The 19,265-nt window shown below is 39.4% G+C and overlaps 1 protein-coding gene across 5 annotated transcripts in view; it reads left to right on the top strand.

The window, feature by feature from the left end:
* gpm6ab (glycoprotein M6Ab) overlaps nucleotides 1-19,265 on the top strand; it is a 75,599-nt gene that overhangs the window by 54,097 nt on the left and 2,237 nt on the right. For 4 of the 5 annotated variants that reach the window (XM_053679902.1, XM_017463383.3, XM_017463381.3 and 1 more), the window contains 6 exons: nucleotides 1,776-1,965; nucleotides 4,403-4,559; nucleotides 5,468-5,621; nucleotides 6,597-6,673; nucleotides 8,421-8,486; nucleotides 16,713-19,265. The exon at nucleotides 16,713-19,265 is cut by the window's right edge and continues 2,237 nt beyond it. In XM_053679902.1, the coding sequence (XP_053535877.1) occupies nucleotides 1,776-1,965; nucleotides 4,403-4,559; nucleotides 5,468-5,621; nucleotides 6,597-6,673; nucleotides 8,421-8,486; nucleotides 16,713-16,865 (797 nt within the window). In that variant the 3' untranslated portion in view covers nucleotides 16,866-19,265. Of the gene's footprint in view, nucleotides 1-1,775; nucleotides 1,966-4,402; nucleotides 4,560-5,467; nucleotides 5,622-6,596; nucleotides 6,674-8,420; nucleotides 8,487-14,716 lie in introns of all 5 variants that reach the window. The other variant, XM_017463384.3, reaches the window with a different exon arrangement.

Below are 19,265 nucleotides of genomic sequence, written 5' to 3'. Positions count from 1 at the left end.
GATTGCGTATTCACCAGCTTGATGGCTCTACTTTAGAGTGACCTGAAAAAGTGCTTCAGGATAGACATTGCTCATTTGTGCTCATCTATAAGCATCTGATAACCTTCTGATCAGAAACCAAATGCTGTAACCACTGGCCAAATGACTCTGACTTACATCAGTATTCATCATCAAATCCAAATATTACCCAAAGGAATACCAATATCATATTGAAATATTTAAAATCCCAATATTTCCCCAACTAAAATCAATATTCAGCATCAAATCCAATTTTTTCCACGCTTTAAATCTCCATTATATTCACCATTAGATCCCGATATTTTCAAGCTAATACAAATATTCACCATTAAATCTAAGTATTTTCAAACTAACTCCACTATTCAACATGGAATCCCAATATTTCCAAATTGACACAAATATAAACCATCAAATCCAAATTTTTCCACAAGTACCACCAATGTTCGCCATTTCTGACAGCCCATTAGATCAGCATTATATTCATCATTGGATCTGAACATTTCCAATATAATACTGTACCATTATTTAATATGAAATACAAATATTTATAAAGTGACACCAATATTCACATCAAATCCAAAATATTTTCATAGTGACACCAATAGAAGAAGAAGAAGTGTTTATTGGTCACATATGCATTACAGCACAAACATTTCCCCATATAACCCCAATATTCACCATCAAAACCAAACATGTCCCTATCTAACACAATATGCACTATAAAATCCAAATATTTCCCCATCTAACACCATTATTCACCATCAAATACAAATATTTCCCCATGTACCAACAATATTCACCATCAGAACCAAATATTTCCCCATCTAACCAATATTCACCATCAAAACCAAATATTTCCCCAATTAACACTTCACCATCAAATTGAACAAATAATTAAACTAGTGGGTATTATATTCCAAAGACACACCAATCCCAGGTTTGTTGCCATTTGCTCTGGACAGCGATGCTTTGTATGTTGACCTGCTCTGAACTTTTATTATAGAGAGACAACCTGAAAGTGGTATATCAGATGCATGGATCTTCCTTTGAACGAGGACTAACTGGAAAGTTTATAACACTGCACTGCGAAAAGTTCAAACGTAGCGGGAAGGTACTTAGTAGAGAATGCTGGGTAATAGTTGCATATCCATTAAGGATTATTGGACCTACTTGTTTATTTGCCTCTCACCCAGTTTTTCCTGGGATAGGCTCCTGATCCAGCCTGATCCTGACCCGGATAAAGCACTTACTGTTCAATGAATTATTAGACTTAATCCATTATGGGTTTTTATTCATTTGTCCGTGTCCGTATTGATGAATATTCATTATTGGCAAATAGTGGGTTGATGTGGTCTAGATCCCCACACTCTCAAATCCTAATCCGGGTATCTTAGAACCCTATTTTTGGTGATATGCCTTGAGATTAGTCAAAGTTTCAATGTGACTATCATTATTTAGCTAACAAACATCTTTAGAAGGATATAAATGCTAATAAATGGTACTTGAAACAGTGATTAGAATTAAACACTTTATGAGGGTAGTGCTGGTATCAGATTTTATTGTTATAAGAGAATCCATCGCCATCTTTCAAGAAACTAGACAACCATTAAACGCACAGAGGAGAAACTTTTCTCTTTACGTATCATTAGAAGTGCATCAGAAATGAAAAGTTTTCTCAGCTCACGAAGATCAGTGACAATCCAAACGCTCTTTCTCCTGATAGTGATTTTAAGATGTATTCTTTTGTGTCGCTGCAGGGTGCTCTGAGTGCTGTATTAAATGCCTGAGCGGGATTCCCTACGCCTCTCTCATCGCCACCATCCTGCTCTACGCCGGCGTGGCGCTCTTCTGCGGCTGCGGGCATGAGGCTCTCTCTGGCACCGTCACCATCCTGCAGAACTATTTCGAGATGATCCGAACAGTCGAAACCCTGGACGTCTTTACCATGTGAGTACTGACTGCCGTGAAAGCGTACATGCTTACGCAAAAACACGGTGGGAATTCAGCAGGCTTCTGTACTGGAAAAAAAAGTTTTGAAGTCAGATCCCAAGACTGTGACCACTGGGAGCTTAAACGTGATCTTAAGCTTGAAGTGTTCAAGGTTTGAACTGCCTTCATGGTATTAAAGTAATGTTTTTGACATAAATGGATCAAATGTAATGAATATTCATTCATCATCAAATCCCAACATTTCCAAATGGACAGCAATGTTCACTAACAAATCCCACATCCCAAATAGACGTGTCATGGTTGTATCATGGTCATATCATGGCCAGGTCATAGTAATGTCACGGCATTATCATGGTTATGTCATGGCCGTATTTGTGGTCATGTCATGGCCATGGCCTGGTTATGTCATGGCCGTATTTGTGGTCATGCCATGGCCGTAGCATGGTTATGTCATGGCCGTATATTCGTTAATGTCATGACCATATGATGATTATGTAATGAGTGTATCATGGCCATATCATGGCCGCATCATGGTCTTTTTCTTCTTCTTCTTTTTCTACTCCTTCTTCTTCTTTTTCTTATTCTTCTTCTTCGTCTTCATCTTGGTTGTATCATGGTCATATCATAGCCATATAAATGCTGTATCACGGCAGTATCATGGCCATATCAGGACCTTATAATGATCATATCATAGCCGTATACTCTGTGTATCAGGGCCACAACATGGTTATGTCATAGCTGTATCATAGCCATTTCTTTATCATAGTGTGTTTGTGTCTGTATCGTGGCCATGTCATGGTTATATCATAGCCATTTAATATCCATAGCCATATCACGGTTGTATCATGGCCACATCATGGTCATATCGTGGCTGTATCATGGTTGTAACATGGTCGTGTTGTGACACACAGTAAAGCTAAAGACTGCGGGTATGTGAATTTTGGGTAGTTTCCTCTGACACAGCACTGCAGACACTTTCTACCTACCCACCCACCCACCCACACACACACACACACACACACACACACACAGGAAAGATGAGAGGAAAGATTGATCTTCCAGGCCTGAGTATGTGGCTTTGGCTGTGGTCCCACTAAGGGAATTAAATTGTTCTGAAATCACTCTGGGTTGTCGTAGTACACCTGCTCACTGCCTCTATCTTGAGAGAAAGCGAGAGAGAGAGAGAGAGAGAAAGACAGAGAGAGAGAGAATATGAAAGCAAGAGAGTAGAAAATAGACAAAAAGTGGAAAATATTTTGTACTATGTGATGGATGGATTGGGGGAAGATATTGATGGAGAGAGATTTAGAAAGTGAGAAGCATATATATATATATATATATATATATATATATATATATATATATATATATATATATATATATATATATAAAGGAGGTGGAGGAGGGGAGGATGGAAAGAACGAGAGCAGTAGACGATGGTAACAGCAGATTGCATTAGTCACCGACTCCTTCTCTGCTCTGTACAACACGCCCACTGACCATCACACTCTGAAATGCAATAATGTGAGACTTAAACATTTTCACCTCTATATTCATGCACACTGGAAAAGATTATATGATACAGCACTCACATGCTTTGTGATAAACACACTTACTTTCATTTACTCCACCCAGGCACATCAAGTGCCGTTTCACTCCACTGCTAACCACAAATTCTTCCCTCTGAAAAAGTAGTCACATCTCTAAAAAGGAATTAGAGCTTTATTTATCAACATTTTCGACTGAAGACTTCATGAAAGTGAATACAGGAGCGACTACAGACTGAAACAAGAGCGCTCATGTCATCTCTTCTTTCAAAATATCCTGTGAAGTAAATCTGACAGCACAATAGAATAATAATAAAAATAATAATAATAATCAAGCACACACTCTCATAGATTTTTAAATGTGTTTATGCAAACTCCTTGACACGTATATGCAGGAACCCCTAGTGGTAGAAAAGTGCAATCGCATGCAAACTGCTTATGAGCAGCATAATTATTATCCCAGTTAATACCCATTATATTCAAGTTTGTCTTCTTTGACGTTTTGTCATGCTCCATATTGTCCGTAACAAGCAGACAACGTGACTTCCCGGCCCACGTGACTCCACATGTCGAAGTATCCTTGGGCAAGACACTGAACCCCAAGTTGCTCCCGATGGCAAGCTAGCGCCTTGCATGGCAGCTCTGCTACCATTGGTGTGCGAGTGTGTGAATGAGAACCAGTGTAAAGCACTTTGGAAGCACTAAGGTTAAAAAAGCGCTGTATAAATTCAGACCATTTACCAACATTAACGGCTATGATTCTCATACTGTATTTATCAGGGAAACCGAGTCAGTCACAAAAAAGTTGAATTGTTTTGCATTGGCTTGGCTGAACATAAGATCAGTGTAAGATCAGGGTTTGACGAGTTCACTGTGTACTTTTGCAGGATTGATATCCTGAAGTATGTGATCTACGGTGTGGCTGCAGCGTTTTTCGTCTACGGGATCCTGCTCATGGTCGAGGGCTTTTTCACCACTGGGGCAATCCGCGACCTCTATGGAGATTTCAAGATCACGACCTGTGGCCGCTGCGTGAGCGCCTGGGTAAGACACACGGCTATGTTAAGGGATGTAACGAAATGCTTCTATACCACTAAGCCCCCTGGAAAGCACTGGGGAAATAAAAACAGATGTATAAATTCCGGCTCTGACAGTTCCTCAACCTCACGTACATCATTTCAGATCTGATCTTAACTACAGATATGTGCATGACAGTTTTAGTATTTTTGTTTGCTCTTGCATGTGATATTTTCTAAAAAAAAAAAAAAAAAAAAAATTTAGTTGGCCCTTTGTCTTAAAATATAAACAAACTAGTCGCCTCATTTAAAACACTGTGACCTGACCAGGCAGTTACTAAGGATGAATGAACAAGTGCTGTAAACGTATTACACAGCACTGCATGTTCATGTTATAATAAATGTGGTTATTGTTAACCTCCTGCTTAAATGTATAGCCTACAGACAACTTGTACATCACTGTTGTTTAAAATATATTTAAGCTTGAGTTACATATTACGTGCTAGACTATATACTAGCTTCGTTGGCAGATTAGTAAAGCATGCTAACAATACTAGCTATGTACCTTCACCTTAGACAGCAACCTCTGCTACATCCTTCTAATCTTTATTTTGTCCCTACATACTTAATCTATGACATGATAAGATGAAACCAGAGTTTTACTTCTGTATTTATGCATAAATGGGAATTAATTACAGGTTAATATTCTGAGTGGGGAATTGACGTTTGTTGGATCTGGATCTGAGAGATCATGTGCCTATTCGAACGTGACCATTAAATCACTTGATTGACAGCTCTGTGTCTGAGCTCTGATGATAACGGACTGATGCTGTTTATAGATACTCAGCCGGTATTGCATCATTAATTAAAAAGTGTCACTTTATTAATTACACCTCAAGTCATAAAATGTTTATTTCTTGTGTCCTTCTCTTTCAGTTCATCATGTTGACCTACATCTTCATGCTGGCCTGGCTGGGCGTGACGGCCTTCACCTCTCTGCCAGTCTTCATGTACTTCAACATATGGAACATCTGCCAGAACATGACAGTGGCCGAAGGAACCAACGTGTGCTTCGATCTGCGCCAGTTTGGTACGTGGTGACTTGAAGGGTTAGGGTTAGGGTTGGAATTCTGGATTCTGATTGGTCAGAAGTTGCAGATTACATTGTGCAGCTCCATATCACAGGCTTATATTAATGTGTTGGCATGTAATAAATAAAAACATGCTGTGTATTCACTCATTTTTTTGTGAGGAGACGTTTATTTAACATTCGTGGAAGGAGTCTCCAGTGTCAGTGCTTTGTAACAGTCAGAGGTAAAGCTGTAACTATGGGAAAGTCTGGTCAGAGGAGTTTACACGTTCTGGTTTCTTGGTACCATGACTAAGTGCTTGGACCCCATTGATTGCTCTTATATTTTGCTTTGTTAATAATGTACTTTTTGGACTATGGATACTTTTATGACATATATATCCCTCCAGTATAATTTTAGAGGCTTTTAGAATCTATAGTAAGGTGCAATAATAATGTTCTGGTGTTTCATGGTGGCCCGGAACGTCACTAACCCGCTTTACATTTGTTTTTCCTTTTATTCGTCAGCCATTTGCACTGTATTTAAGGAGTAAAAGACTTTGCGCTATGCTGTTATAGGAAAATAAAAGCGTAAAAACCTCTGTCCTGAAGATGTCAGAAAGCTTTACCTCAGACTGTTACCTCAGACATTCTTGACACTGGAGACTCCTTCCATAAATGTTAAAAACGTAGAACACTACAGAAGCATAAACCTGTGATTTGCAGCTGCACTACTGTTTTAGAAAATTTATCGACACCTTCTAACCAATCAGAATCCAGAATTCAACAGCGCTGTGAAATAAACAGATGTATTATAGTGCTCGGTGCACTTGATTGACAGCTCCGGTTATCAGTTGTGAGTTTAATTGAGCGTGGCTGTTTATAGACATTCAGGTCTCGTTTCTCATTAATGGAAAGCACTGTCCCACATTTTCTGTACCTCACAAATCAACCCCGCCCTCTGGGATTTTTTTCCCCCTCTGAATTTCCTTTCAGGAATTGTAACCCCTAGTGACGAGAAGAAAATCTGCACCAACACAGAAATGTTCAAAAAGATGTGTGCTTCTGACGAGGTCAGTATCATCCACAGCATTCAGTCTTGGGTTATAACACAAGTCTCTGGAACTGTACTTAAAAATGTACAAATTTAATAATAATTATTATTTTTTTTAAATAATAAATTAATGAAAAAATAGTGTTGGGGTAATCTACTACGTGTAGAATTTAGGATATGTTTGATTACAAATGAGATACTTTACTATTTAATTACAATTTAAATGCAAATGAATCGTACCTGAATCTATTACAGATTATGCATAATTAACAGATAAAACACATAATAACAGAAAATATCAGCATCTGGTTTCTTGCAGTGGACAGATGGTGATGGGATGACGTGTTAGCTAAATTCCCTAGTTAGCTAAGGATATCTCGATAAGATGTCCACTTTTACCAATTATATTCAATCAGCTAATTCAGAGTTTGTTTCCTTAGCTACAATTAGCTACAAATATTAATGTTGTTAACGGTGGTTTATCTCACCCTAAAATCTTTTGCATCAATATTCACCTCAAACCAAAAGTCAGTTCATCAGTGATGTCAGTCACCCTGTGTAGTCTATATATATATATATATATATATATATATATATATATATATATATACTCTGTAAACATGTGTAAACAAAACTTCTCAGTGTAGTTGAATGCTACAATATGGAGGCGGCCATTTTGGACAGGCGGAATCGCTTCCTTTCTCTTGTTCACTCTGAAAGTTTAATGCAGATTCCTGATTGTGTTTGATGCAAGAATATGAACAACCGACTAAAGAGATTAAGTTTAAATCTAAGACTAAGAGATTAAGACTAAAGAGATTAACCGGACTAAAGAGATTAAGTTTAAAGAAACAAACATTTTGAACGTCATTTGCCGAGCAGCTCTAGTGCCACAATAATTATTTTACTTTTCCAGACTTTTGTTGCCCCCGTCCCAACTTTTTTGCGACATGTTGCGGCTTTCAAATTCAAACTGACCGTATCATTTTTTTTTTCTTTAAAACTGTACATTTTCTCAGTTTAAACCTTTGATATGTTTTCTACGTTCTGTTGTGAATAACATGTTGGTTAATGAGATTTACAAATCACTGCGTTCTGTTTTTAGTGACCTTTCACCCGGCGTCCCGACTTTTTGGAATTGGGGTTGTGAAAGGGTGCCAATAATTTATTTATTTATTTATTTATTTATTACAAATAAACCTGTGTTGTGTTCGTAGTTGTTTGATATCCATGAGAGCAGAGTATTTTTGTGAATTCTTTGAACACAAGATCAAGATCACAGCCTTCGTTGCTCAAATTTACCAAGGGTGCCAATATTATTGGAGGGCACGGTACATTTCATGAACCGTTTTTTAAACCATCGTGAATTATTTTCCTACAACACCGTGACCCAGACTGATGTATTCCTTAACAGCAATTTACCAATGATTACAGTTTTTAATTCGTTACAGAATGACGATACACTTTTTTATCCATTTATAACTACATTTAAAGCTGTCCAATGTCTGTGAAACAAGTCAGTTGCTCTTCTTACTTACATTATAGCAAGTATAAACAATCGTTCGCTATCTACAATTTAATCTGTTCATGCAGAGCATCTGCTGTATACATCCATGTGAATGAGCTGTTACTATAGAAACCCTACCATACCGTATTAGAATGAGCGTTCTGCTGTTATAGAAAATGAATCAATGCCTTCCGACCAATCAGAATCAAGACCTCAGCTCGAAATCGTTTTTTCTCACTTTTCTTGTCTTGTCCTCCAGCTGGATCTGACGTTCCACTTGTTCGTCTGTGCTCTGGCGGGGGCAGGAGCGGCCGTCATCGCCATGGTGAGACAGTTTATTCCTCAAACTCTCTCTCTCTCTCTCTCTCTCTCTCATTCTCTCCGCTTTCTCACACTTCATCACTCTCTACCCTCCACTGCCCTATCTAGCTTTGTACAGTAGATCACTGCGAGTCTCATTACAGCTCTCTCTGTCTGTCTCATAGCGATGTTTCTCGCTTTAGTCACTTCCTATCGCACTGCGTTAATCTCTTTATCGTTCCCTTTTCACGGCTAGTCGCGTCTCTCCTTACACAGGGCCGAGCAAGTCATGAGATCATTAGCTGGCCCATGGGGAAGTGAAAACTCCAGAGCTCTTTCTCCTGTTTTGCTTGCGTGGATATCAGGTTAACCGGGCTAAACGATAGTGACGTGGAACATCATTAAAAAGGGTAAACAAAACACGAATAAAATGAAAAAGGCGCTAGTTAGGAATCACGTCCCATTTTTCAAGCAAAGATGAAAGAGGAGAATTTATACAGCAGGTGGTGGGATTTCAGAACAAGCAATAGATATACCAACCAACTGGAGTGTGTTACGTTTAAACGGGAATGTGAAGTGATTTTTGGGAGAAAAAAAAACCCCTCTATTTTTTTTTTTTTTAGAAGTTAGTGGGTAGGAGGATTTTTTTGCCTTTCTCTGGTTATTGAATTGATGATGCTATTAGTCCATCACATCATTATTAATAAAAATCTGAGGCTAATGTCCAGTGGTTTATCCGCTCGTCCGACATCTCTCTGTACATCTGTTTTCATCTTTGTGTACTGTTTTCTTCCCATCTTTCTCCATCTCTGCCTGGGTTCCAGTCTTATTAACCTCTTTCTTTCTTTTCCTCTTTCTATACTGTCTCTCTCACTTTGTCACTGTCAGTCTGTCTCTCTTTCTTTCTGTTTCTCTCTCCTTCTATACATATCCGTCTCTCTCTGTCTCTCTGTATGTATCTGTCTCTCTCTCTGTCTCTCTGTGTCTATGTCTCTCCATATCTGCCTCTCCCATTCTCTCTGTCTGTCTGTCTGTCTGTCTCTCTCTTTGTCTCCCTCTCTCTTTGTGGTGTCTCTCTGTTTTTGTCTCTGGATCTCTGTCTCTCCCATTCTCAATTCAGTTTCAATTCAAAGTATTTTATTGGCACGATTGTTTACATACAATATTGCCAAAATATCATTATAGATAAGAAAGGAGAAATAATAATAATAATAATAATAATAATAATAATAATAATAATAATAATAATAATAATGATGATGATGATGATGATGATAAATAGAATAAAACGGAAATAGTAATTACAAAAATAAGTAGATAAAATTTCAAAAAAATATATAAATAAAAATGAAGAATAAAGTGAAAGAAGTCAAAAGATTGCTTTATTGGCATGAAAAATATTAACATTTGTATTGCTAAAGTTTGGGTACAGAGAAATTATACAGACAAACTACAAACAGTCTAGAAAAATTCAGTCAAGAAAAATTTATAAGAATAATTTTTAAATGATATATATATATATATATATGTGTGTGTGTGTGTGTGTGTGTGTGTGTGTGTGTGTGTGTGTGTGTGTGTGTAGACATAAAAAGTATAATAGTGCGTGTGCGTGAGTATGTGTGTGTACATGTGTGTGTGTGTGTGTGTGTGTGCTTGGTCCCTCACTGTCCCTCACCTGGTGGCAGGTGTGTGTGTACTGTGCTGCTGGTGTGCACTCTCTCTGTGCTCCTCCAGTACAGTAGGTGGTACAGCACAAAAAGTGGGGTACAGTGCAGTAGGTGGGGTACAGTAGGTGGGGTACAGTGCAGTAGGTGGGGTACAGTGCAGTAGGTGGGGTACAGTAGGTGGGGTACAGTGCAGTAGGTGGGGTACAGTAGGTGGGGTACAGTGCAGTAGGTGGGGTACAGTAGGTGGGGTACAGTGCAGTAGGTGGGGTGCAGTGCAGTAGGTGGGGTACAGTAGGTGGGGTGCAGTAGGTGGGGTACAGTGCAGTAGGTGGGGTACAGTAGGTGGGGTACAGTAGGTGGGGTGCAGTGCAGTAGGTGGGGTACAGTAGGTGGGGTACAGTAGGTGGGGTGCAGTGCAGTAGGTGGGGTACAGTAGGTGGGGTACAGTGCAGTAGGTGGGGTACAGTAGGTGGGGTACAATAGGTGGGGTGCAGTGCAGTAGGTGGGGTACAGTAGGTGGGGTACAGTGCAGTAGGTGGGGTACAGTAGGTGGGGTACAGTGGGTGGGGTACAGTGCAGTAGGTGGGGTACAGTGCAGTAGGTGGGGTACAGTAGGTGGGGTACAGTGCAGTAGGTGGGGTACAGTAGGTGGGGTACAGTGCAGTAGGTGGGGTACAGTAGGTGGGGTACAGTGCAGTAGGTGGGGTGCAGTGCAGTAGGTGGGGTACAGTAGGTGGGGTGCAGTAGGTGGGGTACAGTGCAGTAGGTGGGGTACAGTAGGTGGGGTACAGTAGGTGGGGTGCAGTGCAGTAGGTGGGGTACAGTAGGTGGGGTACAGTAGGTGGGGTGCAGTGCAGTAGGTGGGGTACAGTAGGTGGGGTACAGTGCAGTAGGTGGGGTACAGTAGGTGGGGTACAATAGGTGGGGTGCAGTGCAGTAGGTGGGGTACAGTAGGTGGGGTACAGTGCAGTAGGTGGGGTACAGTAGGTGGGGTACAGTGGGTGGGGTACAGTGCAGTAGGTGGGGTACAGTGCAGTAGGTGGGGTACAGTAGGTGGGGTACAGTGCAGTAGGTGGGGTACAGTGCAGTAGGTGGGGTACAGTAGGTGGGGTACAGTGCAGTAGGTGGGGTACAGTAGGTGGGGTACAGTGCAGTAGGTGGGGTACAGTAGGTGGGGTACAGTGGGTGGGGTACAGTGCAGTAGGTACAGTGCAGTAGGTGGGGTACAGTAGGTGGGGTACAGTGCAGTAGGTGGGGTACAGTGCAGTAGGTGGGGTACAGTAGGTGGGGTACAGTGCAGTAGGTGGGGTACAGTGCAGTAGGTGGGGTACAGTAGGTGGGGTACAGTGCAGTAGGTGGGGTACAGTAGGTGGGGTACAGTGCAGTAGGTGGGGTACAGTGCAGTAGGTGGGGTACAGTGCAGTAGGTGGGGTACAGTAGGTGGGGTACAGTGCAGTAGGTGGGGTACAGTAGGTGGGGTACAGTAGGTGGGGTACAGTGCAGTAGGTGGGGTACAGTGCAGTAGGTGGGGTACAGTAGGTGGGGTACAGTGCAGTAGGTGGGGTACAGTGCAGTAGGTGGGGTACAGTAGGTGGGGTACAGTGCAGTAGGTGGGGTACAGTAGGTGGGGTACAGTGCAGTAGGTGGGGTACAGTGGGTGGGGTACAGTGGGTGGGGTACAGTGCAGTAGGTGGGGCAGTTTGTTATGGTCTCATTCATTGTGGTGAAGAATTCTGTGGGATTGTGGTTATATTTAGTTTATTCAGTGAGGAAGTGCAGCTCTGTCTCTATTTCATTTAGTGTGCACTGCTGGCACAGTCTTTGTGTCTCTCTCTTTCTGTCTGTCTCTGTCTCTATGTGTTTCTCCTGTCTCTCTCTCTCTGTCTTTCTCCCTGTCTGTCTCTCTCTCTCTATGTCTTTCTCCCTGTCTGTCTCTCTCTCTCTCTATCCTTGTCTCTGTCTCTCTCCCTCTGTCTGTCTCTCTCCCTCTATCTGTCTCAGTCTTCCACCTTTCTCTATGTCTCTCTGTCCTCTCAGAGTTTGTTTGACTCTGTCTTGCTCTCTCTCCACCTCTCTCTCTCTCTCTCTTTCTCTCTCTCTCTCTCTCTGACTTTCTTTCTCTCAACATCTGCCTCTTTCTCAGGCTTTATATATATATGACAGAGGGGGACAGCTCTCTCTGGCATCTATCTTTTTTGTCTCTTCTGTATAGTTAGTGCATGTAGTGTCCAGTGTGTGTAATGTGTGTGTATAGTGTGCGTTGTGTGAGATGGTCAGTGGTGATGATTATTGCCCTGATAAGCACACAGAGAGAGTGTGTGTGTGTGTGTGTGTGTGAGAGAGAGAGAGAGAGAGAGAGAGAGAGAGAGATCAGTTAGAGAGAGAGCTCACACAGTGTAGCATGCTGGTGTTTAATGGAGGCTTTAGGGAGCTTTAAATCCTACAACATTTACATCATTAATGTTATTAGAGTTGTAAATTATTGAAATAAAATCGAGCGTGTGCAACATGTGAGCAAGAGGCAGAGTTGCGAACACTTGTGGAGTATTGAGAGAGTGAGAGATGGGAAATAGAAACAGAAAGAAGAAGGAAAGCATGCACGAGACAAAAACAATTTTGAAGCGAAAAAATTCCTTTCAGTCTTACTGAAGTGCCGCATGTACGGTCAGGTCCTTAAGTATTTGGACAGGGACACAGTTTTTGTCATTTTGCCTCTGTACACCACCATAATTTTACAGAGGCGAAATGACACAGATAAACACACTATAAGTGCGAGCCTGTGATTGGTCGAGGCGTGCCCAAGCAGATCGGCAATCCTCTTCCTGTAATCGTGGAAATCCTGGAATTTAACGTTTACACGACCCTCATAAATCTCGTCTCTGTATTAACCTTACTGAGACGAAAAAGAAGAGGAAGAAGAAGAAGAGGAGGAAGAAGAAGAGGAAGAAGAAGTGTACTGGGTAATGTCCAATACGTGCTTACAGAGTTCATTCATTCATCTTCAATAAGGCCGAGAGAGACAGAGAGAAAGAGGAATAGAGAAAGGGGGATGGAGAAATATAGAGTGAGGGAGAGAGAGGAGGGGAGATAGAGAAAGATACATATATATATATAATAAGTGAGAGAGGTATATAGAGAAAAAAGAGATAAGGAGAAATAACAAAGAGAGAGAGAGAGAGAGAGAGGAGCAGGGTGACGAAGAAAGCGTAAGAGGAATGCACTGCATTGAAAATGCATGGGGCGCTGTTGCCATGGGAACAGAGGAGAGGAGAAGAGAAGAGAGGAGAGAGAGAGAGAGAGAGTGTGTGTGAGGAAGCATCTTGTTAAAAAAAAACAGCCGCTCCCCTTCACCGCCCAAAAAAAGACAAATAAAGGAGAGATATATAAATGGTGTGTGTGTGGGTGTGTGTGTGTGTGTGTGTGTGTGTGTCTAACACACAGCAGGTGTGTGTAACTTTAAAGTCATGCTCTTGTTATGTTTATTATATAATGACATCATCACCTCAGCACTGCATCCTGCGCTGAGCTGGAGCATTTACAATGAAAACACGCCACCTAGTGGCTGCACATCTCTTACTGGATTGGATTTTCAGAAGTGAAACGTCTGGTTGTGAAAAGTCGGTTTTTCATTATTATTTTAAGGGGAAAAAAGAACTTTTAACAGTTTCTGAATTAAAGTGTAAAGCAGTGTGTTCTTATAGCAACTGAAGGCAAATTAGACTATAATCATTAAGAGACAGGAAATAGCGGTGTGCGTTAGGCGTAACATACACAAAACAACAACAACAACAACAAAAACAGGACATGTATATATATATATATATGTGTGTGTGTGTGTGTGTGTTTGCGTGTGTGTGCGATGGAGCAACTGGAGACCTGATACAGTTTTTAATGTATTTAATTAATTAATTATGATAAAAAAATATATTTTTTTACTGTTTGCTACTCTTAAGTATTTCTTTGCATTCAGTAACTTTTAATTTAATCATTTTAGAGAGTTCCAAGATTTTTTGATCGAATCACAAATTAATAAAGTAATTGATAAAAAAGATGTTTCCTATGCTTTACTTTTTTTTTTTATTGCAACTAGTTTTAACTAAAATTAAACTAGTAAAAATGAGTGAAAATATTAAAATAAACAAAATGATGTATTATAATATTTTGTAATAAATATAAAAATGTATTATACAAATATCAACTAGTAGACAAACATAAAATAGCAAAAGCTTAAATGCACTCTTAGAGTCAAATAAAACATAATAAATAGAAAATATTGCTTTATATTTTTATGCACTACTTTGTTTTTTTCATCTCTAATTAATATTAATTTGTATAATTATTTTATATGTGTATTTAATCATGTATATAGAGAAAATAGCAAAGTTATATTAGTTATATTATATTATTATTTAATAATTTTATTTCTTATCATTTTTTAGATGATTGATATTAAGATTTAGGATAATCAGACACTAACAAAAACAAAACAAACAAATAAATAGATTTTGTATAATGAATGATTTTTTTTCCCCACACTCATCCTCTTTCTCTCTGTCCTTTGTCTGTGATGTCATTGGTCATGTGACAGATGGTGTCCAGCTCTGTCCTCGTGCGTAATTACGTCACACTGGTCACTCACAGCCTGGGGAGATACTGCACACGATTCTGAAGCCCCGCCCACTCCACAGTCCTTCGCCCCACACACACTCGGCCTGGGATGTTGACTCCATCGGCCATGACATGCAGACACGGAAATGATCCCCAGTCCTAACAATGTCCCCTTAAATACTTTCATTTAAAACAAAAAAACTTCCCAGGCTTCTGTGTTCCTATTTACACTTCCTGTATCCAGTGTAGTGACGTGGTGGTTCACCTGCCGAGCCGGTTCCACTGGAGAACCCAGTTCAATATCTCATATCATATTGGGTTCAGTAGTATCGTCAAATATCGAATTGTTGCCATGGAAATCAAAATCAAGACTGTATCATACTATATCATATGATATTGTATTGCATCAGATTCAGTAGTATCATCGAATATCGTATCATTCTGCAGCAAATTCAGTAGCATCTTCAAATATCGTATCATTCTGCATCAGTTTCACTAGTGTCATCGAATATCATATCTTACTGCAACAGATTCAGTAGTATCTTCAAATATCGTATCATTCTGCAGCAGATTCACTAGTGTCATCGAATATCATATCATACTGCAACAGATTCAGTATCATCAAGTATCGTATCATTCTGCATGAGATTCAGTAGTATCCTCAAATATCGTGTCATTCTGCATCAGATTCAGTAGTATCCTCAAATATCGTACCATACTGCAGCAGATTCAGTAGTATCATCAAATATCGTATCATTCTGCATCAGATTCAGTAGTGTCATCAAATATCGTATCATACTGCATCAGATTCAGTAGTATCATCAAATATCGTATCATTCTGCATCAGATTCAGTAGTGTCATCAAATATCGTATCATACTGCAGCAGATTCAGTAGTATCATTAAATATCGTATCATACTGCATAAGATTCAGTAGTGTCATCGAATATCGTATCATACTGCAGCAGATTCAGTAGTATCATTAAATATCGTATCATTCTGCATAAGATTCAGTAGTGTCATCGAATATCGTATCATACTGCATCAGATTCAGTAGTATCATCAAATATCGTATCATTCTGCATCAGATTCAGTAGTGTCATCAAATATCGTATCATTCTGCATCAGATTCAGTAGTATCATCAAATATCGTATCATTCTGCATCAGATTCAGTAGTGTCATCAGATATCGTATCATACTGCAGCAGATTCAGTAGTGTCATCAAATATCGTATCATTCTGCATCAGATTCAGTAGTGTCATCAAATATCGTATCATTCTGCATCAGATTCAGTAGTGTCATCAAATATCGTATCATTCTGCATCAGATTCAGTAGTGTCATCAAATATCGTATCATACTGCATCAGATTCAGTAGTATCATGAAATATCATATCATACGGCAGCAGATTCAGTGTTGTGGTCCAATATCGTATCATTGCCTTAAAACTTGCAATCATATCGTATCATGTGGGGTTCAGTAGTATCATCAAATATCAAATTGTTGCCTTAAGAATCAAAATCAAAATTGTACTGTATCATATTCTAGCAGATTCAGTGGTATTACAAAATATCAAAGCATTGCCTTGTAAGCAACTCGACTGACTTCAGTATGTATGACGTCATGGTGGACCAGCCGGGTGAGGGGAACCACCACGTTCCCCAATAAAAGTAAGCGAGAAATCCTTCAAAACTTAACCTCCTGAACTTACACTCCGATCGGAGATAGATCTAATCAGTAACTCGACTGTTGTTTTGATGGTGGTTTAAACGCGCTAAACACTTCCCATCCCGTGTCCTTCCTCCGTCACGTTCCCTCTGAGACGATGATGCGTATTAACTCTCCCCGGTTCATGACCTGCATCCTGACGTGTTTGTTATTATAACAATCTAAACTTTTGACATTTTTGAGTGCAGTAACCTCCCTGTGTTGCGTACTAACCCCGTGTCCGTGGCCGGCGCGGCTCTGTTGACGCAGGTGCACTACCTGATGGTCCTGGCGGCGAACTGGGCCTACGTGAAGGACGCGTGCCGCATGCAGAAGTATGAAGACATCAAGAGCAAGGAGGAGCAGGAGCTACACGATATCCACTCCACTCGCTCCAAAGAGCGCCTCAACGCCTACACATAAACCACACACACACACACACACACACACACACACACACACAGTCCCAAGCATGCCCCTTTCCTTCCCTGAACAACACACACACACACACACACACATAAGCACACATATATGTAAACACATGTAATGATTTGATTGGTTAGAGGATCAGCACCAGGATGGACTTACACACACTTGTATTATTTTTTCGTATTACTTTTATTATTATTTTTTGCTTTTGAATGTTTCCATGACCTTCTCCCTTTTCGTTTCCACCTCGTCTGTTATTTTGTTGGCTCTTATCCGTCAACGTTGCTGCCGAAGTATGCACAGATCCGCATCCGATTCGTGACGCTATCATACAGCATCAAAATCAGTCGTGATTTAAGCAAAATGAATCGGCTTCAGCTGTGTGAACGCAAGCTCCTCCCACTAGCCCCTTATTTGCATGTCATATGCATACGACACTCCCCCTTTTACCCTCGTATACATTTAATTTGCATGAAACACACCTCTTTTTACACAGGTAAAATGAATCGAACTAGCTTTTTAAACTGAGGATGTGTTGCTGGATAATATAGTATGCATAATAAATATATCATTCCGGTTAATTCCATTACGTAAACTCAAAGGAGTTACATGTTAAATGTAATATTTAATGAGTAATAAAATGATCATAATGACCCAAATCTATATCATGTGGTTTAGAATTATAACGATTTTAAAATTATTATTATTATTATTATTATTATTATTAATTGTGCATATATGCCAAAGATGAAATCTGATGAATGATCAAGTGAGGGAATTTGCATAAATTTTTTTCGTAAGCAACGTTGATGAATAAGAGCCATTTGTCTTTAAAGAGACGGATATCACACGCCAACGACATGTCCAACTAATGTTTATATACATGTGGAGCTTGTAACTATCCAGATCTGTTTTCAGAGGAAAGAGGATTATGATATGTCATGTCTGACAAGATCAGAAGATTAGCCACATTGCTAGCTACACTATGATTTATACTTCTCCTGGTATAGATAATACATGTTTTATCATTTTAAACATTTTTAACCTCAGTATGTGAACATTAAACTTACTGGAAGAAGAAATTTAAAAAAAAAAAAGTGCTAAATAGACACAGAAAGCTAGCTGGCTACGAATGCTAACATCTAGCTCCTCGGTGTTATGTTAGCGCCGTTAGTTTGACTTTAACAGTGCTAATGTGTTGTGTTTTTTCCACAGTAACTTGCTCAGTATTTCTCAGAAAGGAGAAAACAAATAAATCAATATATATATATATATATATTTTAATAAATAAAACACGTCAGCGCTAAACATCGTATTTGTGTGTGTTTAGGTTTTTCAGAGGACTAGCATAGCTAGCACTACGGCTAGTCTAGCGATACGACTCCTGGACATAATCACAATCCTTTTAATCCTGAAAAGCAGTTTAGATTACGTTAAATAAACTCCGATCTATTTTTACGACATTAACGTCATTTAAGCGTAGCTTTACTCACGGAAATCTTAAACCGGGCCTCGTGTCGTTGTTGTCGTTCTTGATGTTTTTTAACATCCGAAGCTAAAACGTGACCAAACTTGTATGACTTCACAGATTCCTTTCCAGCAAATCGTCGGTTCCGAGAGCCGAACAAACCGTAAAATGACTTCTTCTTCTTCTTTGTTCTTTTTTTTTTTTATTTTTTTTTTTTTACCAAAAACAATTACCATAAGTCTCGGAAACGTACGCTCGGAATACGAAGAAGCTGTGACACTGGTGCTCCATCTCGAACCGTTTTTAAAAGCTATAAAGTGCGTACTGTATTTGCTTTAAACATGGAAAGGTTTTAGATTAAAGAAACAAAAGGGCGGGAAGAAAAAAATTTTAAAAAGTCTTTTCGTTAAAACGGGCACCTTTCTGATTGGCGAATTGTACAGATTATATTCCAGCATGTTCTTTAAAGATCGCAAGAGCCAGAAAGACCTTAAGGTTACTTTTTTATCGCTTGAGTGTAGCTTTTTATCGTACGTTAAGTATATCATGATGTTACTTGACACTGGTGCTTCGTCTCAGGCTGTTTTCCAAGTAAGCTAGAGTCACCACAGGGGCTGCAAAAACATCCAGAGAGAATATTCATCATCATCATCATCCTCATCGTCATCATCATTATTATTATTATTATTATTATTATTATTATTAAAACAAAAAGTGATTTAATTTAGGTTCAAATGATGACATTGAAGAGCTTAAAAACGTTGAAATAATTGTCTGATTATTTGGAAGCATGACATTATAGCAAATGAATCCATGTTGCAAAAATATTTATTATGAATAATATTTAAATATTAATTTTGGACTAATTAGAGCTAGCTAAAAATGATGAACCTTAATGGACTTTAGGCAAAAAAGTGACCTGATAA

This window comes from Ictalurus punctatus, chromosome 3 (assembly GCF_001660625.3).
Source record: "Ictalurus punctatus breed USDA103 chromosome 3, Coco_2.0, whole genome shotgun sequence".
In the NCBI taxonomy this organism is placed as follows: Eukaryota; Metazoa; Chordata; class Actinopteri; order Siluriformes; family Ictaluridae; genus Ictalurus; species Ictalurus punctatus.
Note: the sequence above shows the minus strand (reverse complement) of the source record. Positions and strands in the feature narration are given on the sequence as shown.